Below are 23,789 nucleotides of genomic sequence, written 5' to 3'. Positions count from 1 at the left end.
ATATTCTGTTTTCTCTTTGACCTCCTTAATCCAATTCAATTTAAAATATTCTTAGAGAACGTACCCCTAACACAAAGATGTCTGCTATGGAGATGAAGTCCTACACAGGACCAGACCAACTACTTCTCAAGAATTGAACTTTGTTCCCCAAGGCTATGCACTCTTTCCTGTAGAGTTGCCAACGAGTTCTCCTTTCTCTTTCTCTACCCAGGATAGCGGTGAGGTTCTTCCCTGTGATTCAGAAAGAAGCATCTTTCAGGACTCCCGTTGCCAAGGCACAAATTAACAATCACCTAAAACTTTGTTTTCAGGTCATAAAATTCCCTGATCAAAAAGTTTTCTTCTATCTTTCTATTTCTCCTCCAAACACGATCTTCTTCATCTTACTTCCATTCATTATCTTTTCTTCCTCCCTAATTCCACCTCACCATCTCAGATCATGGTCGAACCTCCCTCCTCCTAGCAGTCAAGGAGATGACATTTAATGCTATACCCCCACCCCAACTCCATACCTGCCCAAAATCTCCACTGTCACCCATTTATATGTTTTAAATGTTTTCAATTCTCTGGGTTGCTTTCTTGGAGACCCAGCCTTAGTGTAAGGATCAATAAACAGAGCAGGATGGCTCTTTCTGGGTTTTCCTGGCCAACAGAACTCTTGCCAGTCCCCATTATATACTCTTTTTAAAAAATAGTTTTTTAAATAAATAAATTTAATATAAAATAAAATATAGTATATTCCATTAATATAAAATAAATTAAAATAAAATTTAATATAAATTTTAATGGTCTGTTTCATTTTTACATCTCATATAAATCAATCTCTCAGACTTTTTCTGTTTGGTTTTGAAAGCCCTACATAACCTGCCTTTTCTAGTCTTCAATTTTAACCCCCTCCAGGTATTCTGTGATCCAGTGACATTGGCCTCCTAGCTGTTTCTCAAACAAGATGATCCATCACCTGAGTCCAGGCATTCTCTCTGGCTGTCTGCCATGCCTGGAATGCTCTTCTGGAGACTTGAGTTCAAATCCAACTTCATATACTCATTAGTTGTATGATCTTAAGGAAGTCCCTTAACTTGCCCCAATTTCCTCAACCATAAAATGGTGATGGTAACAGCACCTACCTCACACAGCTGTTGTGAGATCAAATGAGATGTTTGTAGAGCTCTTAGGACAGTGCCGGACATTATAGATATCATATACGTGTGTATTCCCCACCCGACTCCCTCTTTCTACTTCCTGGTTTATTTGCCTGCCTTCAACTCTCAACTAAAAATCTCACCTTCTGCAGGATCCTGGTCCCTGTTGATGTTTGTGCCTTCCCTCTGACTTTGCCCATCTCTAGGTTACCCTGCACATATCTCATCCTTACATAGTAGATAAACTCCATGGAGGCAGGGATTATTTCTGACTTTCTCTGGATATGCACCAGTTAGCACAGTGCTTGGCACATCAATGGTGTTTATTAAATATTTGTTGAATGACTGACTGATCCCTTGGGTCCCCTTTCCCCTGGATGACTCTTGTGCATATTAGTACAGGGCTAGGCACACAGGAGTAGGCGCTTACTAGCTGATTAATTTCCTGGCTCTGGTTGTATGAAACCCCTGGTGCCATGATCTGTGACTGGTGACAAGTGCTCAGGGGTGGGTCCACAGACTTTGAACCCTATCTCTAGGATAATGTACCTTTCAAAGTGATACAAGAGAAAGTGAGCCTGGTACAAAACAGCGTTATTTTATATATGAGTCACCAGAAGTGGGTTACAAAGAGTGATCGAGATCGGATGTCACCTAGATGGCCTGCTACCCTTGGCCTGCAAAGACTGTGTATGCAATTCTGAGGCCTATCCAGATGCCGCCAGTTGCTGCTGCCATCTCTCCCAGAAAATTATTTTGTATGGATGTGGTACTTCCATAAAAGTAGGACACATTTTAAATGATTTTGTCTTGGTGTTCCCAAACCCAGCACTTGGCACACAGTAGGTTAGATTGCAGTGTTGGAAATGTTTCTCTGCAGGGTCTTGTGTAGTGAGGGAGAACCACAGAATGCTAACACTGGACAGGACCATAGAAATGATCTTAAAGAGGTTCTTAGCCTTAATCATGGATCATTTTGACAGTCTGGTGAGGCTTATGCACCTCTTCTCAGAATGATGTTTTTAAATGCATTATATACATTAAACAATAAAAATAAAATAAAATACATGTGATTACAAAGGAAAACTTGCATTGAAATGCAGTTATCAAAATACTGTTTAAAATAGAAAAAAAAATAAAATAGGTCTCAGGGTAAGAAACTCAGATTCTAGTCCAGTCTGCTCATTTTTCATACAAAAAGACAAATGCCTGGAGTTCTGGCACATTGTATAAGAAATGTATTTGAGAGACAGAACTCAGATCTTGTGATCGCAAGCCAGTGTTCTCTCCACCTCATCCTACCATGCTGCCTCTGATACAGTCCCTGTGATGGTGGAGCTAACAATCTAGTTGGAGAGACAAGATTAACGTGGTTCTTCAGATTAGCTCCTATGATCTAGCAGGGTCCAGGGTCGTAAGAGGATAAATGGTGGTAGGACGGGGATGGTTTATGGAGCAGGCAAGATCTAGGGAAGGCAGACAAAATGTCAGAAAGGTAGTAGAAAGGTCTGAAACTAGAAGCGGGAAGCTTATCAGGGACAAGTAAAAGGAGGGAGGGTCAATTTTTTTTTGTTCATTTCATTTAGTCTTTTTCTTTAAATTTATTTTTCCCCAATTACATGTTAAAACAACTTTTAACATTTTTTAAATAAAATTTTGAGTTCTACATTCTTTCTCCTTCCCTTCCTCCCTCCCCTCTCCACACCATGAGATGTTGAGCAATCTGGTGTATACATTATACATGTGCAATCATGTAAAATATTTCCATGTTAGTCATCTTGTACAAGAAAACCCAAATAAAAAAAGAATGAAAAAAGAGTAAAAAACAGCATGCTTCAGTCTGTCTTCAGACAATATCAGTTGTTTCACTGGAGGCAGATAGCATGCATCATCATTAATCCTTTGGGATTGCCTTGGATCACCGGATTGCTGACAAGAGCTAAGTTATTCACAGTTCCTCATTGTACAATCTTGCTTATTACTGCACACAGCAGTATAGTAGTACAGCAACAGGCTCTGTTCACTTCATTTTGCATTAGTTCCTGTAAATCTTTCCAGGTTTTTCTGAAATGATCCTGTTGGTCATTTCTTATTGCACAATAATATTCCATTACAATCATATACTATGGCTTACTTAGCCATTCCCCAATTGAAGGGCATCCTTTCGATTTCTGATTCTTAGCCATCACAAAAAAGAGCTTCCATAAATATTTTTGTACAATTAGGTCCTCCCCCTTTTTTTACATCTTTGGAATATAGACTCAACAGTGGTATTGCTAGGTCAAAGGGCAGGCATGGTTTTATAGCCCTTTGGGCATAGAATGGCTAGATCAGTTCAGAATAGGGAGGGTCAATTACACAAATATTAAATGGGCATTGAGGACAGAAAGAAACAAGCGTTTATTAAGGTCCTACTATATGCCATGCTCTTTACAAATATTATTCCATTTGGTGCTCCCAACAACCATGGGAGGTAGGTGTTATTATTATCTCTATTTTATAGTTGAGGAAACTGAGGCAGACAGAAGTTAAATGACTTGCCCTGGGCCACACAGCTAGCAAGTGTCTGAGGCCAGATTTTAACTCAGGTCTTCTTGACTCTAAGACTGGCGTTTTATCCATTGTATCACCTCTGCTCCTAGAAGGTTGGGAAGAAGAGAGTCCTCCATAAAAACAGTAATAGAAAGTTGACTAGACCAGAGATGAACAAAGATTCCAACTGGATGGCAGAGGAGAAAATGGAGAATGTTCCTGGTGACATTTTTATCACTTTTATCCCTTTATTCCTCTGGTGGACAGGAGAGGTTGTCCCCAGAAGTAGAAAGCACATGACTGTCCACAATCACTGATACTCCTTGCTACAAAAAGGTCCATTTTCCCATACCCCAAAGAGAGCAAAGAAAAAGAAAAGGGCCCTATATATGCGCAAAAATATTTATAGCAACCCTTTTCTTGGTGTCAAAGAAGTGAACAGTAAGGGGGTGCCCATCAATTGGAGAATGACTGGATAAAGATGGTATGTAAATATACTGCAATACTACTGTACTGTAAGGAATGAAAGGAAGGGGTGGTTTCAGAGAACCCCAGGACTACTTGTATGGATTGATGCAGAGTGAGATGAACAGCACCAGGAAAACAGTTTATCCTATAACATCAACATTGTAAAAAACAGTTTTAAAAGACAAGAACTCTCATCAAGGCAATGATCCCAAAAGGACCAATGATGAAGGTTGCTACCCACCTCCTGACTGACAAGTCATGGGCTAATACGCAGAATGACATATTCTTGAACATGACCCATGTGAGAACTTGTTCTGTATGACTATGCAATTGGTTGGGGTTGGAAACTGGGTGGGGAGGAAGGAATGTAAGCTCCTTCAGGGCAGGCACAGTTTGTATTTGGACAGGAAGTAGTAAGCATTTAATAGATGCTTTCTCATTCATTTGATTAAAAAATGAAAAGAAAAAGTATTTATTCCCTTGTTTACAGATGTATAGTCACAAGGGAGTGAAATACTGCATATACCATCAGATTAGATTCATGATTTGGTTGATTTTGCTCAACTTCTTTGTCTCTTTTTAAATCTTTGTTACAAGAGAGAATTGGCTGGGTGGGGAACAAGGGAAAGATAAATCCAGAAATAAAAATGATGTAAAAATGATAAGATGTTTAAGAAAGAAACAAAGCCTGTTTTTATTATATTGATGTAGAAATGACTTCCTCCCATAGATATTACTTGGCATGTATACATCATGCTGCAGAGCTTACATAAGAAAATTGTAAATGTTGAAATTTTCTTTTCCCACAATTTTTTTTTTTTTGCATCTCTTGATGTTAATGGTTCAAGTAGATACATGGTGTACCTCTTGGTGGCCCGAAGCCCTAAAGTCTTTTGGGACATCTGGTATGGAGGTAGCAGCTACATGGTTCAGTGGAAAGAGCACCAGACCTGGAGTCAGGAAGACCTGAATTTGAATCCATCCTCATATACTTACCAGCTGTGTTACTTAACAGTTATTTGCCTCAGTTTCCTAATCTATAAAACAGGGATAATAACAGCATCTATCTCCCAGAATTGTGAGGATCAAATGATATGGTAACTGTAAAGCACTTAGGACAATACCAGGCACATAGTAGGGGATATGTAAATGTTGTTCAGTCATTTCAGTCTTGTCCAACTCTGAGTGACCCCATTTGGGGTTTTCTTGGCAAAGGTACTGGAGTGGTTTTCCACTTCCTTCTCCAGCTCATTTTACAGATGAGAAAACTGAGGTAAATATAGTTAAGTGATTTGCCCAGGGTTACACAACTAGTAAGCATCTGAGGCTGCATTTGAATTCAGATCTTTCTGATTCCAGGCTCAGTGCTCTCTCAACTGCACCACCTAGCTACCCCCAATGGCTATTATTATTTTTATTACTATTAGGGGGTGAAAAGACAATAAGCTAGATTTCACTCCCTCCAAGAAAGAGACCTCTCTCCCTTTCCTCCAAACCATGAGAAAGCTTTCATTCTCCCATTTTCTCTGATTGTGCTCAAAATCAAAGCTGATCTAAAAGCTAACCCAATTACTCTTCCTGAAAATAACGTACTTACATGTATAACCTATATCGGATTGCTTGCCATCTTGGGGAGGGACAGGAGAAGGAAGGGAGAGAGAAAAGTTTAGAACTCAAAATCTTTTTTAAAAAATGAATGTTGAAAATTGCCTATACACGTAACTGGAAAAAAATAAAATACTATTAAATTTTTTAAAATAATGTGCTTAAACACTTGGAAGAGTGGGAAAGGCCTTTGACCTTGGCTGGAAGAGGAAGAACGATTTGTTTCCACTCAAATTACCTTCCCTTCCCCAGCCCCTTTTAGTCCTTCCTTCCTCTCCCTTCCCTCCCAGTTCTCTAAGGCTGAAGGCTGAAGAGCACTTTTTGATCTGCAGCCGCAGAAGGAATTTCCCACATTCAGAGTTCTATTCATGGGTAAAATCATAGGTCTTGTCCACTTTCCCTCGCCCCCTCCCAAAACAATACCTAAAGAAAAGTAACACTGAGGCCAGTCGAGATTTCAGGAGCTCTGCAGAATTGGGTGATGAGGGTCAAATATCCCACCACTGGCCCTCTCCCCCTTCCTCCAGAGCAATCACTTGTTCCTTGCTGCCATAAAGGGATGACTGAAGGAGGGAACGGTGGAACTCTACACAGGTTATGTCCCTCTAGTTGTAATCTTTGATCCTGAAAATTCTTCCTAGGTAAAGCAGTCATGATCCATCAAAGCTCTGTTTTCCACCTGTGTGCCAAAAGAGGAAATCTCTATAGTGTTCATCTACTCTATGATTTCCTTATACTTTACTTTCCATCTCCCACTTCAGGATTTCTACTTCTCACACCAGTACAAACTTTCCCAGAGTACCTGCCCCCTCAATCCTCTCCCCATCCTTCAGGGATGCAAATAGCTAGAGACTCGTTATATACAATGGACATGTCCTCCATCAGGATTCTCCTACAACCCTCCACCCATACCTGCTTTCTACTTTATTGATGATTTAAGGAACTTTGCCAAGTCAGGCTACTTTGTCCATAAAAGAGTTTTTTAAAAAGAGCATATTATGACGCAAGTTATAAAAAAGACAATGTCACTAGCTATACCCATCTTTGATTCAAGGTAAAACAAGTAATTGCCAACCCTGAAATATATTTTCCTGACCACCCAAATTGGTTGTTTTTGAGTACCAATAAACATACAAAGTCTATTGTAAAAAAGAAAAAAAATCAAATATGGTTCATTTTGAAAATGTTGAAAATTCATGAAAAATGTTAATATGTTCAGGGAAAGGGCTAAATGACTCTTCCTTGCAGCTTCCTCTCACTGTCCCTGCCCCCAACATTTGTCCCACAAGAACTTTATAATCCGAGAGCAGAGGGTATGATTTTTTTCTTTTTTCTTTAAACCAAAGTTGGACATTTCTTTGACTATGCTATAAAAGGTTTCTCTTTAAAATAGCCATAAAGGTTTATGAAATACTTTCTACCAAGCTCATTTAGAACTAGATGAGTAAATAATGGCTGCTTTAAATAATAACAATTAAAATTATATAGTGCCTACTATGTGCCTCAAAATCTTTACAGATATTATCTCGTTTGATCCTTACAACAACCCTGGCTGGGAGGTGCTATTACATTTCCATTTTACAGTTGAGAAAACTGAAGCAAACAGAGGTTGACTTGCCCCAAATCACACAGCTTTAAGTGTCTAAGGCTGGATTTGAATTTAGTTCTTCCTGACTCCAGATCAGGGAGGGCACTCTTCTATACTCCCTCCCCTGGCATTCAGGGTCTTCTGTAATGTCGTCTTACCTTGCCAATCCAGTCTCATTTCTAGTTGTTTCCCAAGCACCACCCTTCAATCCCAGCAAGTCACTTTTGTCACCCTGAAAATGCCATGTTTATTCCCATTTTTGCACTTTGACTCACCCTCTTCTTCTGTCTGGAGTTCTCTTCCCACCTACCCCCCATCCGCATGGTACCTCTGATAAAGTTTCAGCTCTGGTCTTTGCCCCAAATGGAGTCACAGAGTCAGACACAAATGAAAAGTGAGTGAACGATAACTAGTCTTACCTTGATCATGAAGTCCCCTAGCCCTTTTCCCTTGTCTCCAAGATCACTTCAAGTCAGATTGATTTCCACCACTCCTGCCGTGTTTCCTGTCGGGACTACTCATTGGAGCACTTAGTCACCCACTGTTTTCTATTCATCAGTATTTCAAATCAAATGAGATAAAGCACATAAAACATTTTTGTGACCTATTATTGCGACTTGGCTGTTTCCAGAGTATGTCTTTGTATCCTAACCCCTCCCCCCAGGCAGGTTAGGTTAATTTTTCCTTAAAAGGTATTGAGACCTTCCCTGAGACTGGATTGCTTCATGCGATTAAGACTTCAGATTGTTGACATCCTCATGCTTGAACCTCCAAAGCAGCCATGAGAAGGTATTCTCAGAGGTCTGGCTGGCAGATCACAATGGATAATGGAGATGAGAGCTTCCCTTAGCTGAATCAGTTCGAGGTATCTCCAGTGCCTATCCTTGTTGAATATCCTTCTTCTGTTATGGCTAAATAAATCTCATTTTGTTCCAGAATCAAACCTAAACTAGCAGAGGACTGGTCTGATTCATCCCCCACCCAGAGCAATATTCTATTTCTCTAATGGATGGTAAGCTATTGCTTAAGAACATAAACTCTTCCTCCCCAACTCACCCTGCACCTAACACAAGCCTAAGTGTATAGTATAGATAATTACTGAATTGAATCAGGGTTGTTTGGTAGGATCCTTGCCTCTCTGGATGCAAGTTTAGCATGGCCTAAGTTTGTCTTCTATCATATAGTCGGTGTGGTGCAGAATTTGAAAAATTCGAACACATCAAATAATATAACAAAGGCTTGATGGTAAATGGATTCCTTTGCAATTTATTTCTCATGACTCTTAAGAGACGATCCTAAAAGTATTATAGCATCAGCACACCTCTGCAAAAAGGCATTGAACATTAAAGGCATTTGCCATTATATGGCAAAAAAAAATTATCGTCATAATCATAGTTTCTCCCTATCCCAACTCTTATCCTGACCCCAAAAGAATGAACAAGATCTTCTTTTTCATATAAGGCTTTACTTAAACTCAACAAGTTGTTACAGACCACAGCTACATTACTCATACCCAATCGTATTGTTGAACAAAAGGCTATATTCTTGCCCCATCTTGGCAACACTCCGTGGCTGCTTAGGCATCTGTAGGGCACTTGTGTATGCTCCTGGGCCTGGTGTTTTCTGAAAAAATATAAATATGAAAACCACAACTGGTGGTCTATACAACTATAATGAAAGCTAACCTACTTTGAAGTGATATAGCAGCAGATGAGTTAAAAACTTCTGAAGTCTACACATGAGATCATCTTCAATAATCCCCACCCCCTTGAGAAAATGTGTCAACAAATGCCCTGGAGCAACAAAGCATAGTTTAACAAACACGATGTGTGCTATTTCTGACCCCTAATCTAGTCATGTATTTTAGTTTGGGAAGAGAGCCATATGTTCTGACATGAGGAAGTCACCCTTACAGCCTTGGACAGAGACAGAGAGACACAGGGAGAGAAAAGGGGAGAGAGAGACAGGGAGAGAGAGAGGAGAGAGAAAGGGAGAGAGAGAGAGAAAGAGAAAGAGAGAGAGACAGAAACAGGGAGAGGAGAGAGAGAAAGAGAGAGAGCTCAATTTGTTGATATCTAAAAGAAATTAGCCTCAGGTATTCAAAACTGTCATCAATTTAAAAAATTACGTTTATAAATGCCATAACCACTGGAGTTCATGTTTTCCTCTAGGCTCTGACATGTAACAACCTTCCATTTATACTGTGTATATATCATGCATGGGTAATGTTTTGCATGTTGTCTCCCCATTTCAAATTTGAGGACTCTCTTTGCTTTCCTTTATCTCTCCAGTGCTTAGCACGGGGCCTGGCACATTTTAACTTCCTAATAAAATACTTCTCAACAGACTGACATCCATCTGAATAGTTTAGCTTTTAATTTCTAGAAACCTTAAGTTTCTAGCCCAATCCCTGTCTTTCTTTGATTCTTTTGCAGTAAATTTGAACTCGGGTCTTCCTGCCTAGCAGCAGTTAGATGGCACAGTGGATAGAGCGCTGGGCCTGGAGTCAAACTCATCTTCCTGAGTTCAAATCTGGCCTCAGACACTTAACTATCTGTGTGACCCTGGGCAATTCACTTAGCCCTGTTTGCTCTGTTTCCTCTTCTGTAAAATGAGGTGAAGGAAATGGCAAACCAGTCCAGTATCTTTGCCAAGAAAACCCCAAATGGGTCACAGAGAGTCAGATGTGACTGAAAAATGATCAAACACTTTCTCAGCTGCCTCCAAGCCCAGTGTTCCATCCACAGTGCCACTTTGCTCCCTTAAAAGAAAGACTGAAACTCAATGGAGCGCTTATGAAACATGGAAGGCAGTATCTTATCTTATCATGGGAAAAAAAATGTAGGTGGTTGATCCCACCAACCTGAAAAGTAGGATCCATTCCCCATGCCCACTAAAAACTGTAAGCCCTCAAATCTTCTGCTACATGTATATTTGTATAATATTTGATAATATTTATGAGTTACTCAGCACAATGCCAGGCACACAGTAGGTGCTTAACAAATACTTGTTCTCTCCTCCCCACCCCCTTTTCCCTTATTCTCTTGGGAATGGACCACAACTGCAGATCTCAGTAGCACACAAAACATCGTTGGAAGCAGAAAAGTTGAAGATTCATTGGAATTTGAATGGGCAAAGGGTAGGAGAAAAGCTGAATAAAACCTATTATTTTTCTCTTGAAATAACAAGTGCTTTAATATAATAAAGATATAAGTGAGGAAAGAAAAGAACTCAGGTCAGGAGACCTAAGTACTAGAACTAGCTCTGCCATGACTATGGATCTCTCTGGGTCTTTGTACTTAACTCTTGAAAGGAATTTGTACTAGATGGTCTGAGGCTCTAAGGTCCCTTCCCACTCTAAAATTCTGTGTTTTAAATGTATATAAGAAAAATCTATTTTCAAATCCATAAAATGAGATCATAGATTTGAAAACATTTAGAAAGCTTAAAGAACTGACCCATACATCAGCTAATCCATTGTAAGGAACACTGTTGAACTAAATCAAAGCCAAAGTGGAGGTCAGACGGGCATTGCTAAAAAATGTGAAATGTTACTTTTTCTATATTATAAAAGGTATTCTGGGCTAAGTGACTTGCCCAGGGTCACACAGGTGTTGGAGATGGGATTTGACCTCAGGTCCTCCTGATTCCAGAGCCAGTGCTCTGAAACATTATTTTTTGACCACTCTGGCTGGGAATATTTTGGGGAAATGGATGTCCAGCGTGTCTGGATTCAAGGCCATTCCTGAGTTTGGGCTAGGTTGGCATACCTAACCCCAAAGCCTAACTCACCTTCTCTCTGTTCCTCCTGTCTCAGCCTTTGTACTAACTGTCCCCTAACCCTCTTCTCCTCTGTCTCCTTCAAGGGGCATCTCAAATACTGTCTTCTACATGAAGCCCTTCCTAATTCCTCCAAGTCCTGCTGTCCCTCTCTCAAACTGTGTTGTACTGAACACTGTATATATTTGTACTTATAAACTTCATATTTATGCTGTATATACTTTTACATGGACATGTCATTTCCCCTGCTAAAATATAAGCTTATTGAAAATAGAGATTATTTCATTCTTTGTACTTCCACCCCCCAGCACCTGGCATATGGTAGGGAATACTTCCTGGTTAATTGATTGATTATTTGATTAGAAGTCATCTAGTCCCTTATCCTCATCAAACCACTTAGGGGAAGGTTAATCACTATTCTTCGAACCTCTCACACTACATTGGTCACTAAAGCTGCCCCTTTCAGAGAGCCCTGTCTTTTTTCACTGGTCACTATTTTCTCAAATACTCACTGAACGAATTGGCAGAAATCTAGGCACTTTTGACTGGAAACAGGATGTAATAGGATTTATCTTTGATCCCTTCACATCATAATAGGCTGGTCCTGGGCCTTCTTTCTAAAGGAAAAATGTGTTTTTTCATTATTGGGAATATTGAGAATTTTTCAATCTTCTTGCTAGATAATTAGGTTATATGCAGCACATTCAATTAAAGCAGACATATCTCTAAATTATTTTACTGATACTTTTTACACATGGCACACTAATCATATCTCAAGGCAGAACCCTTGAGAATTGTGGAAGAAAATGTTTGCCATGTCACTGATTGGGAGTTGATTTGGCTTTGAGCATGCATATCTGGACACTTGAGATGATTAAGCTGGGTCATGTGTACATACCACCACTGGGTGTACCCAACCAACACAGAAGCCAACTGCAAATCTCTGTCCTCAGATAATCATGCACCCCCACCCACCAAACAGTGAACGATGCATCGCTCTCATAAGCTTCCTCAGAAGTTCAAAGGATTATAGATTGAAAGCTGAAAGAGAACTTAGAGGCCATCAAGGTTAAAACCCTTCCCCCTTTTTATAAATGAGGAAACTGAGACTGAGAGACATTAAGTGATTTGCCTAGGGTCACATAGCTAGGTACGATGTCAACTCCTATATCCTCTTAAATTTTGTTTTCTAAACAAACCAACCACTTGGGAACAGTTAAGTCTTCTTTCAAGTTACTTAAAAACAAAGTAAGCAAACAAAAAAAAATGAGAATTAACCTTAAGGACAAAGAAAAGGAAGTTCTATACCCATCCTTCAAGGCCTGTCTCACCTCATTTATGAATTTTCTTTTCTGTCCATTCAGATGAACCAAGTCATCTTTCCCTTTTCTGAACTCATTGTACACTCATTACAAAGTTTTGTATTTCTTACTAGTTACCTTTCTATATGTGAATACTCTCTTTAGTATGTGTGAATTCACACTATGGATGAATACTCTCTTTATTGCCTTTTCCCTCCTTAGGGATGGAAACTGTTGTTTTTTTCCATTTTTGTATCCCTCATAAGGTCTCATACACAGTAGGGGCTCAGTAAGTATTTCTTGATTGACTGAAGATAAAAATCAACTTTCAATCCATCCAGCATTTGGCCCAAACTGGCCACATACCTGAATCTGGAGTTGGAAAGTACTCTCTGGGGTCCTCTAGTTCAACTCACCACACTATTCAGGAATAACCAACACAATATCCCTGAAAGTAACTGTCACCCTTTCCTTGATATCCTCTGAGTTGTCGTAAGAAGTGATTACCAAATAATCAGCCTAGAAATATGCAAGCCACTCAATGCAATTGACTGACCCCAGTGAGAGATCAAAATCAGATAATGGAAACTAGGTCCAACAGTAAAATGCTCCCTTACTTTCTCAGAACATTCATCTGGCAGCACATAGATATGGCCATGGAGGCCATCTCCAATCATCCTGATCTATATCTTGCCACTGAACCCAGATGGCTCCAGAGGAGAAAGTGAGGCTGGTGACCTTGCACAGCCCTCCCTCACTTAAATCCAATGGACCTCCAAGTCATGACATCACCTTCCTGATGTCATAGTCCTCTTCAAGAATGAAGGACAAACCCCAACAATATAGATGTTGTCATAAGTTAAAAGCTTTAGGCCTTGCAACACTCCATGGGAAAATGATGGACATTAATTTTCCTATGGATCAGATTCTATGCTTTGATAGTGAAGCACTTTGGGAACATATTAACCCTTTAGGTGCAAAAGGGCACCATTTAATCAGCTAGAATAATAAAAATGACCACATTGGGTCAGGTCAGTTTGATGGTCCATGCAACCCAAGAGTCTCTCTATGGCATTGGCATCAAGGAGCAATTTTCTTGTATTTCCCATGAGGAAGCTATCATCTATGAATTTATCTAATTCTTTGAGTAATTTATATTTTTAACCTATATCACCTATACTTTGAACACTATACTTATCTTGGAGAAGTCTGAGCAAAAAAAATGCAAAGCTAGCTCAAACTGGACAAGAACAATTATTTGTCAGTTTTCTTTGTTATGACCACAATAATTTTTTCTTTCTTTTAATCAATTTTTTTTTTCAATTAACAAGCATCTCTCTCTCTCCCCCACCTCCCACAGGGGATATGGGGTGTGGGAAGAGGGCAGAAACCTGCTACCATAATAAACCACAAATCCATACTCAAAGAAAACAAATCCCCACACTGGTCATGTCCAAAACTGTATGTGTTACTATACGTCTCTAGTTTGTGTAGATTTCTACTTACACTATGATTAGGTGAGGTGTCTCTCTCCCATTTCTCCTCTTTTCTCCCTTAGTGTATCATTCCACCCCCATCACCACCCCCCCATCCCCATTTCCTTTCTTCTTTAAGATCATCAAACAAAATAAAAATCTCTCCTAGGTCCTTCATCCTACTTGACTAATTCTATGACCCTAGTGACATTAAGGTTTTTAGGAGATGCTTGAACCACAACCACCACCACCACGCTTTCCCTCAGAAGGCAAGAATTCCAATTTCATAAAGTCCTTTCTTATTGTTTGTATTTACTGTTTTACATTTCTCTTTATTCTGACATTTCTGATTTCAAAAGTTTCCAGTCAAATGTGGAAATAGGTCTAATATGATTGTACATGTATCCCCTATATCAGACTGCACGCCTTCTTGGCGAAGGAGAAGCGGAGGGAGGGAAAGAAAATTTAGAACTCAAGGTCTTATAGAAGTGAATGCTAAAAACTAAAAACAAATAAATATTTTTAAAAAGAAAGGAAGTTAGATTTGGAGGCATTTCCTGACTCTGCTGCTTCTTATCTGTGTCATGTTGTACCAGTTCTTTCCTCATTCAGGACTTGCTTCCTCATTTGTAAAGGGGAAATAATAATCCTTGCACCCTTTACTTCACTAGGTTGTTGTAGAGAAAGTATATTAGAGAAATTTAAAGAACATTGTAAATTAGGCTTATCATGTCTATTTTTTCTCTATATATTCAAAGGAATCTATTGATCATAAAACAAACTGACATCCTATTTTTCTTTTATGAATAAACGTCAGCATTCTATTGGGGGAAAAAGTTTCTGATCAATTCATTTCTGAAAGACAAAGTCATCAGGAATGCTTAGAAATCCTCTCTTTCATCAAAGATACGTTTTCCCCCATAGGATTATATTCAGTTTTCTGGTTAAACTCTTGGTTGTGCGTTGATTTCTTTTGGATTTTGGATTAGTGTATTCCATTCTTTTTACTTCTTTAAGTAGTAGGTGCTAAGTCTTGTATGATCCTGAATGTGGTTGCTTGGTATTTGAACTATTTCTTTCTGTGCCTGTAGTACTTTTCTCTTTAACCTAGATGCTCTATATTCAGGCTATGATATTCCCAAGAGTTTTCATTTTGGGCTTTCTTTCAGGGAGTGATCAGTGAATTCTTTCTAGTTTCACTTTGCCCTCTGGCTCTAAAAGATCTAGGCAGCTTTCGTTCATGATTTAATGATATCTAGGGTTTTTTGTGTTTTGGGGGTTTTTTGGTCATGGCTTTCACATACATCACTGATCTGTTTTCCAGGCCACTTTTTTATGTGAGACACTTCATACTTTCTTCTATTTTTCTGTCTTTTTACTTTATTTTAGTATTTGTTATCTCATAGTTGTTAACTTCTATTTAGTCTATTTTAATTTTCAGCAATTTTGTTAGCTGGGCAAGATTTTATACCTCTTATGCTAACCTGTTTATTCTTTTTCCAAGTCTCTCCTTCAGTTCTTCCCTTTATCTTTCTCACTTCATTTACATAATTTACATTTTCATTTTAAAACTCTGACATGATTTTTTCTAAGAAAACTAATTGATCTTGACAGTAAACTGTGTTTTTTCTTTGAGGCTTTGCTTGTAGGTGTTTTGGAGTTATCTTTTCTGGTTTTGTGTCTTGGGCATCTCTGGTCTCATAAGAGCTTTTAATATCGTTTGTTTAGTTTTTCTTCCAATTATCTGCTCTGGGAAGTCATGATATTGCTGGCCTACTTGAGAGCTCTAGGGGCTGTCTGTGAGCTTTCCTTGCTAGAAAGACTCCCCCCTTGCACTGTCCTGGCAACTTGAGATTCTGGGTACTAAGTCTGAATTCTTGGGTCCCTTGGGAGACCCTGTGCTACTGGTCTTGGTAGAGTACTGATTCTATTATATGCTCAGGGTGTCCCCACTTGCTGGCTTAATTCATAGTTCTTAGCTGAGTTCATGTCCCTGGTCCTCTCCAATGCCACCCTTGTCCCCTACACCATGCTGCTGTAACCCAGTTCCTGCCCAGGTCCTCTGTCTATGATTGAATTTACGATCTTCATCAGGGAAAATGATCCATTGTAGTTTCTCCTTCAATTTCCCAATCACTTCTCAGTCCTGCATTCCTCTTAGATTATTATTGGAGTAGCCATCAGAGAAGCTGGGCTATCTTCCTTCCTCAAACTCCACCATTCCACCATATGGCCACAATAATTTAATACTCTTTGTAGATTAATCAATATGTTGAATGAATCATGCTAGGTGTTTTTAGCATCGGATATGATAATGCATTCCATATGTTTACTTCTTACTGTGTAAAATATATCATCTTTTTATGGGTCCTAAATCTACTTCTTTTAAACTTTGAAGTGTGTTTCCTGGTATTATGGGATTGGTTAGAGTTGTCTGTGGTTGTCTCCTTTTCAAGTACAGACTTCAGTCACATTCACTTTTGGCTTTTGTCCTTCCAAATGTCCTCTTTCTATAAGAAGGCTTCCCATATCCTTGAGAATTCCAATTGTCCATTTCTAGAGCATCTCCATGTTCCATTATGTCTTTCTTGCACCCTGGCAGCTAGAACTTCGGTGATTTATCAAATCACACCACACAAGCCAAAAGGATTTGTGGCACTTCCTAAGATGCCTCACATCCATCCAGGGCACAGCAGAATCTGACCATTTTTATAGCTAGCTTCTGAGGGACAGATATTTTAAGCAATTTTCCTAAGGTCATAGTTCAATTCAATCACTGAGCTAGGGAGGAAGTCTGGATTGCGACTGTGACCCTGATGGTGGATTACCTGTTGCAGCATTTCCATCCTCTGTTGGAGCTACAGTGATGTGTTGCCAGTGCACACTGTGCCCATCGACAGCTGGATGATGCTAAGTAGTGACGCTTCCCTTGTTTACTCTTCTATGCCACAGTGGTATAATTAGGGCTGCCATTTTCAATTATACCACGATGAATAGATGGTTATTAGCAGCAGAGCTGAAGTCTAATAGTCAAGGAATGGGAAGGGCCTCATCATTTTACAACCTGTGACAGAAAGAAAGGAACGGCAATATTTTCAAACTGATGATCATCAACAGAGATCATCAACAAGGTGAAGCTGTTGGTACTCCCTTAGCTCATCTCATCTCAGAGAAATGTGAGCTACTGTAATAGCTCCAACATGGTAGGGAGATGCTCCACTGGGTGCCACCAGAAGATTGAATACTGCTGGACAAGATTAATAGATGTGTCAAAGTAGCTCCTGCTAAGTGTTTTTACCATTGATTCAACTCCAACAACAATATACAGATCAATCTATAGGGTGGCAAAGACATACTGTAGCCTGTACCCTTTCATATCCAGCACTAATGAAGCATTTATCAAACCTATACTCTCAGGCATCAAGATCCTTGAGAGACCCATTAACATAGGAATAAGAATATTCAAGTTTTGGAGTCTTCCATTTAATGGAGCCATTTGCATTTAATGTACTGTTACTTCATCAGTATGGATTCACTTATTTTACAAAAATTAACTAAGACATGTGACAAAGGTTACTTTGAAATAACCACTATTTGTCCCATATATGTCTCTTATTGTTTGTCCTTTGCTTTTGAAGAGGACCGATGACATTGTAGGGTGATGTCTTGATTCATGAGAGAATTGGATTTAAGTGAGGCAGAGTTGCACAAAGTCCTCAGCTTCACTCTCTCTTCCAGAGTCTTCAAAGTCCAGTGGCAAGACAAAAGTCAAGATGATGGCGACTGACCAGGCTGCAGTGGATGATTTTGGTGTCTTCAGTGATTGACCACAGCATCTGTTTAAGCCACCTTCATGGCCTTTGGAACAAATTGTTCTCATCTACCCGTTCCACTGGGGGAAAATCTTCACATACTTGGAGGAGACACCTCCGTAACTCACTGACAGATTTGAGACCTATTGATTACTCTTAACCTGGTTTAGCCCATCTGTAAGACAGGTTACCAGGGTGTAGCTGCTGTGCATGTTACAGCTTCTTGGAGCTGTAGGTGAGAGCTGAATGCAAGGTGGACACCAAAGGTGAATGAGCAGCCCTGAAAAGAGCTTGGCAAGCCCTCCTTGACACCCCAAACACCTCTACATGTCCCTTACAGTTATTAAGAAGGACCATTTACGAAACTGGACAGATCCTCAAGATAATATGTAGTCTTATGCAGCCAAAGGAAAGGTAAGTTAAAACTCGTTGACCTGTAAATGCCCAGATATTCATAGCAAAGTTTTTTGGTAATAGAAAACCAGAAAAAAAAAGTGGGTGCCCATTCCTTGGGGAATAGATGAACAAACTGGCAAATGAATGCAATATGCTGCAAAAAACAATCAAAGTGAGGAATTCAAAGACATATGGGACTATTTCTATGAATCAGTGAAGAGTTAAGCAACCTCAACAAAACAATATAAACAATTACTACAATCATCCGAGAAAGGGTGGCATATGAGAACAGGGCCAGACTGGAAACCAAAGGACCTGGGTTCAAACCCCAACTCTACCACTTACTACTTGCATGATGCTTAGTACATTTTCTAACCTCTCTTTTGCTTCCTATATGGAAATGAGAGGGTTGGTCTAGATCACCTTTCTGCTCCCTTTCAGCTCTGAATCTATAATAAAAAGAGCACAAAACTAAAACAAAACTATTGAGTTACAGTGAAAAGAGACACACACCTCTCTCCTTTCTGTAGAGAAGTGGAATGTAGCCTGTGCGAGCAAAGGCAGCTGCCATTTGGGTTGGATTTGCTCTTTGGAAGGCTCAATGTGGTAAGGATAGTAGGTTCAAGAGGCAGAGTATTTCTAGAAATAACTGTGATATAAACACAAAAGACTTGAAAGATCACTGAAAGCCCTAGAGAAGAGGTAATTAAATACACTTACCTATAGAAGAGAGGTGGGGAGACTACCAAGTCAGATAAAGTTTGAATATCAGGTGTTTCTACTTGTTTTTCTTTGTCATAAGGAAGGGTTCAGCATGGAGTGTAATAAAAAATGACTGTGATCTAAAGAAAATGATACCTGTGGGATCTTGATTGGGAAAAAGCCATAAAATACAGAAATAAATGAAAAGCCATAAAAACTTAAACACTGTGAAAGGTGGAAGCCCAAACATGGCAACCTGTTTACAACCATAACTTAGATACTGAATTATATTTTAGACACTGAGTCTAGACACTTAAGATACTATGACCTATAAAAGTCAAAACAAGAATATTGTGACCTGTATGTGACGGGGACAGGATCAATACACAAACTCATGTTTTGACATAACACTGGCTTAACTGCCAAGCAGAAAACCAAAAATATTCACCAGTCAGTAACGATGAGCTCTCTAGCTCCTTCTGCCTTTGTCTGATTTCTATAATCACCATGGGGATTTTGGGGATTCTTTAGCAGGGGATCCACAGAACTGTCTGGTTCCTGTCCCAGTTTGAAAATTGTCCCTGTTTGTAAGTATTCATAATGATTGACTAAAATTACTATCTATAATCAAATGTGGAGCTACTTGGCCTCTTCCTTAGGTATAAAAAGAACACCCCACAGTTATGGAGGGGTACAGGGTTCCCCTGCCAGGAGAATTCCAGACCTTACAACATACATGAAATGTATTTTAAAAAGTAAAGCAAGTTATAGCTATAAAAAAAACCCAAAGAAACAAAGGAAATAATAAAACTTCTTAAAAACCAAGCAAACGTGTTAATTGTTAAATGTGAAGACCAGTGATTACGCCATCATGGATAAGCAACTCCAGAACAATCTCAACATTCAGATGGATGTTAGGGCTAGGAGTGCAGACACATAGCCTCTTCTTGATCATCATCCTTCTGAACTTCTCTGTTGACCATCCTCTGCTCCCTAGGTTTTCATTACACTCCTCCTTCCCAGGTCTCCTTCTACCCTCCTCTTGAGGTTGGTTGGTTTATCATCCATATCATGGTCTTGTTGGTTTATCATCCATATCCCATCCCTTAATGATGGGGTAATTTATTAATCCTCTTCTTAGCCCCTTGGATTTTTGTACCATAAGGATTCCTGGTTCTGGTCCTATCTAGTCAATTGTATTTCAGTTCAGATCCTGTTCTTTCTCTGCATACTCCATCTTGGTGCTTTCCCCTGTTCACGGTTTCAATGACCATTTCTACAAAGATGACTTCCCAAATCCAACCCCAATCTATCTCCTGAGTTCTGCTGCTGTTGTCAGTCATTTCAGTCATATCTGACTCTTCATGACCCCATTTGGGGATTTCTTGGCAAAGAGAATGGAGTGGTTTACCATGTCCTTCTCCAGCTCATTTGACAGATGAGGGACTGAGGCAAAGTAGGTTAAGTGACTTTCTCAGGATCACACAGCTAGTTAAGTGTTCCAGATTTGAACTTGGGAAGATAAGTCTTCCTGACTTCAGGCTTAGTATTCTGTCTTAGTACCACCTAGCTGCCCTGAGCTCTATTCATTACCAACTAACTACTAGACATTTTGAAATGGGTGTCCTGTGGCCACCTCAAATTCAACATGTCCTAAATAGAACTCATTATCTTTGGTAACACAGTCCCCGCACATAGGAAAACACCTAATAAAGATTTGTTTACTAATTTCTTCCCAAGTCTACCCCTCAATCCCTAGCTTCCCAATCTCTCTGTCCATCTGTTGTTCTTTCAGTTACTCCAGTTGACAACCTGGGGGACACCCTCAAGTAACTCTCTGTCATCCTCCATATCTAATCAGTTTCCAGGCTTTCTTGATTTTAGCCCCAGCAAAATCTCTGATATTTGTCTCCTCTCCACTCGTACAACCACCATGTAACCTTTCACCTACACTATTTCAAATTGCCAACTAATTAAGTCCCTTCCCTCATCCCTTTCATGTCTCTGTAATTCTCCCCTAGCTGACAGATGGATATTTCTAAATAACAAATCTGGCCTTGTCTCTCCCCTACTCAATAAACTCTCAAGGCTCCCTCCTACTTCTAAGATAAAAGACAAAATGCCTCTGTTTGGCACTTAAAGCCCTTCATGAAGACAGGCTCTAGGCTACTTTTCCAGGCTTTTTATGCATTATTCTCCCCTTCACCTATTCTATGTTCTAGACAAACTGATCTACTTGCTGTTCCTTACACATGACATCCCATCTCCCCATCATTTCTGTGCCTTTGTCCCATGCCTGGAATGCATTTCCCTCCTTACTGACACCTCTTAGGATCCCTAGTGCCCTTCAGAGCTCAGCTTAAATGCCACATCCTTTGTAATACTTTTCTTGATCCCTCCCATGAAATTGCGTTGCATTTAAAATGTATATATATTTTATATTTCTTTATATGTGCATATGTCATCCCCCTCCCTAGATTATGTTTGCTTGAGGGCACAGTCTGTTTCATTTTTATCCCCCAGCACTTATCACAGTATCTGGAATATAAGGGGTGCTTAATAAATGATTGAGTGATGGATTAATTGATTAGCAGAAACTGCCACGGAGGATGGCTCAGAAAATGTTGCTTGGATGAGGTTGTTGACATAGTGTGTTTCTTGAAAGGCACCAGTCATAACACACAAATGCCACCTCTTGTGAAGTAACAAGCAACTTCCCAGAGTCACAGAATCCTAGAAATAAATGAATTCTTCAAAGGATCATTTTATCGCACCCTCTGCCATCAGGTACAAGCCCATCAAAACTGACCTAACTAAATAAGGATGTCCTCAAATTTCAAGATTTAAAATGTTGAATCAGTATCTAGTTGGGGAATAATATTGATTCCGTACACTATTTCATGGGTAAAAAGACAGACGTGGATTTCAAGGAGAAAAAGGTTGGAGAAAAAAAGAAGAGGGAGTTAAGAACGGAAGGCTCACTGGCAAGAGTGGAATAGTGTGTGTGAATGGAGCTTGTTACAGGCATTTAACCTTGAATACCGGTGACTAATTTTTATACAAACACATTCTATTCTCAGCCTCTGAGGAGAGTAGAAGGAATGAGGATGATGTGAAGATTCCTGGGAAGGCACCTTTGAAGTGAATAGGAATGGGGGCAGGGGTTCAGTTCCAATGCCTTTCCCCTACATCCACTACAAAGATGGAATCTGAGATTCCACTCTGAATCAGGCAGTAGTTTAAGGCTTATTTAATAAGGCTCCAGTGAAACAGAACAACCCCTCTACCTCAACCCTGGTTTATAAATGCAGGGACAGAGTCTATTTCTCTCATACCAACAAGGCTTAATCATTTTATCATAGTCTCTAATGACCTTTTGCCAAGTTATCATTATACATACTGGACACCAAGGGACATGCCGGCTCTTGGCTATATATTTATCCTCCTAGATTTACACGATAGACTCCAATATCCAATCTATAAAGTGCATCTCAAAATTTAAGAGGAAATCTGGGAGGCAGCTGCATTCTGATTGCTTGAAGGGTGCCTGTATGTTTTATTCATTAAACTAATTGACCTATGCTGATGCCATTTGGTACAGAAACAAAAAAACAAATTATCATTGAGCTCTGAGATTCTCTTTGTTATGATCAAGTCTGAGAGTAGGAATTCTCTTCTATTTTACTCTCCTTTTGACATGAACAGTCCCAGGGTGTTAGAGACTGCTGGTCCCAGGTCTGGGTCTGGGAAAATCCTATTATAACAAAGTATATTCAATGAAATACAACAACAGACATATATTTCTTCACTTGTATGCCTGCAAGGCTATGTATGCTAGACTTCTGGAAAAATAAACAGTCTTCACTTCCCTCAAAGAGCTTAGGATCACTTTGGGGAGGCAAGGCAAGGCTGAATAACAAAATCAAATTAGTAGCAATTCAAGATGCTGTTTCCTGTTTTTGTCTTTGAATCAGTGCCTGGCATAGAGGAGGTACGTGTTTATTGACTGAATTGAATTTCCTTAGCCAGTAATCATGGAGGTTCACCACTATGGATCTGAACTTGAGATTACTTTGAAAGATGCCTAGGGACTTACTTGCATGGGAAGGTGTTCTAGGTAAGGGGACCCCTGGGAGTTATGGCAAAGAGATAGGATTGGTTTGGAGGCTAGTGAGTAGATCAAGTCAGGATGAGTGGGGAGAGGCAGGAGTGGTAAATATAGTTGGAAAGGGGACTTGCAGAAGACCTTAATACCAGACTTATTTAATACCTTCTTTAAAGTCTTATTTGACCTTATTTAAAGTTATTTGACCTTATTTAAGAGCATCCTGTTAGAAAAAACAAAAACCACTTCCATTACCAAAACCCAAACAAAACCAAAAGACCTCAGCATAACAACAACAACGAAAAAATCCTAGTCTTTCATTAGTCCCTTTAATTTGGGGAAGGGGCTCAATAGTTCAAGTGAAAAAGACCATGGAGGTGGGAGGGTAGCAATTAATGGACTGCAAATTGAAAATGATTCTACAGTGTGAAGTACTGGTATATTCCTCCCCCCTCTACTCCCTACCCTAGGGAATATTGCCTAATTAGGGCAATCACCACGATTGCCCTATTGGGGACAGGGTAATCACACCTCCTGGGGAAAAAAAAGAATAAGACCTGAATTGGAATACAGATAAATAGAACCAGAACCAGGAATCCTTGGGGTACAAAAATCCAAGGGACTAAGAAGGAAAGATTCTGGCGAGTAAGATCAGTATCAGATTAGGAGATACAAGGATTGCCTTGTTGACTATCTAACTCAATCTGCTCCTTGAATTTCCAGCCTTTTTTTTTTCTTGTCATGGTATTTTGAGACATTTTGAATCCCCCTCAATAACATGGAGGCCTTACTTAGCTCAGTTGACTGAGGTCTTGACTTCTCCCCTCTTATGTTGGAGGAGCTATGGATAAATGGACACTATTTTACGAGCATCATGTCTACC

The 23,789-nt window shown here is 39.6% G+C and overlaps 1 protein-coding gene across 7 annotated transcripts in view; it reads right to left on the bottom strand.

The window, feature by feature from the left end:
- Positions 1–6,182: 6,182 nt before the first annotated feature.
- Positions 6,183–23,789, bottom strand: part of STPG4 (sperm-tail PG-rich repeat containing 4) — a 40,874-nt gene continuing 23,267 nt past the window's right edge. For 3 of the 7 annotated variants that reach the window (XM_072635659.1, XM_072635660.1, XM_072635658.1), the window contains exons 7-10: positions 11,628–11,732; positions 8,849–8,958; positions 7,755–7,883; positions 6,185–6,426 (exon numbers count right to left, since the gene is read on the bottom strand). In XM_072635659.1, coding sequence (XP_072491760.1) covers positions 7,850–7,883; positions 8,849–8,958; positions 11,628–11,732 — 249 coding nt within the window. In that variant the 3' untranslated portion in view covers positions 6,185–6,426; positions 7,755–7,849. Of the gene's footprint in view, positions 6,427–7,754; positions 7,884–8,574; positions 8,959–11,627; positions 11,733–23,789 lie in introns of those variants that run through there. The other 4 variants (XM_072635665.1, XM_072635664.1, XM_072635661.1 and 1 more) reach the window with 3 other exon arrangements.

The sequence above is a fragment of the Notamacropus eugenii genome, chromosome 1 (genome assembly GCF_028372415.1).
Source record: "Notamacropus eugenii isolate mMacEug1 chromosome 1, mMacEug1.pri_v2, whole genome shotgun sequence".
Classification (NCBI taxonomy): Eukaryota; Metazoa; Chordata; class Mammalia; order Diprotodontia; family Macropodidae; genus Notamacropus; species Notamacropus eugenii.
This window is presented reverse-complemented; position numbering and strand designations above follow the sequence as displayed.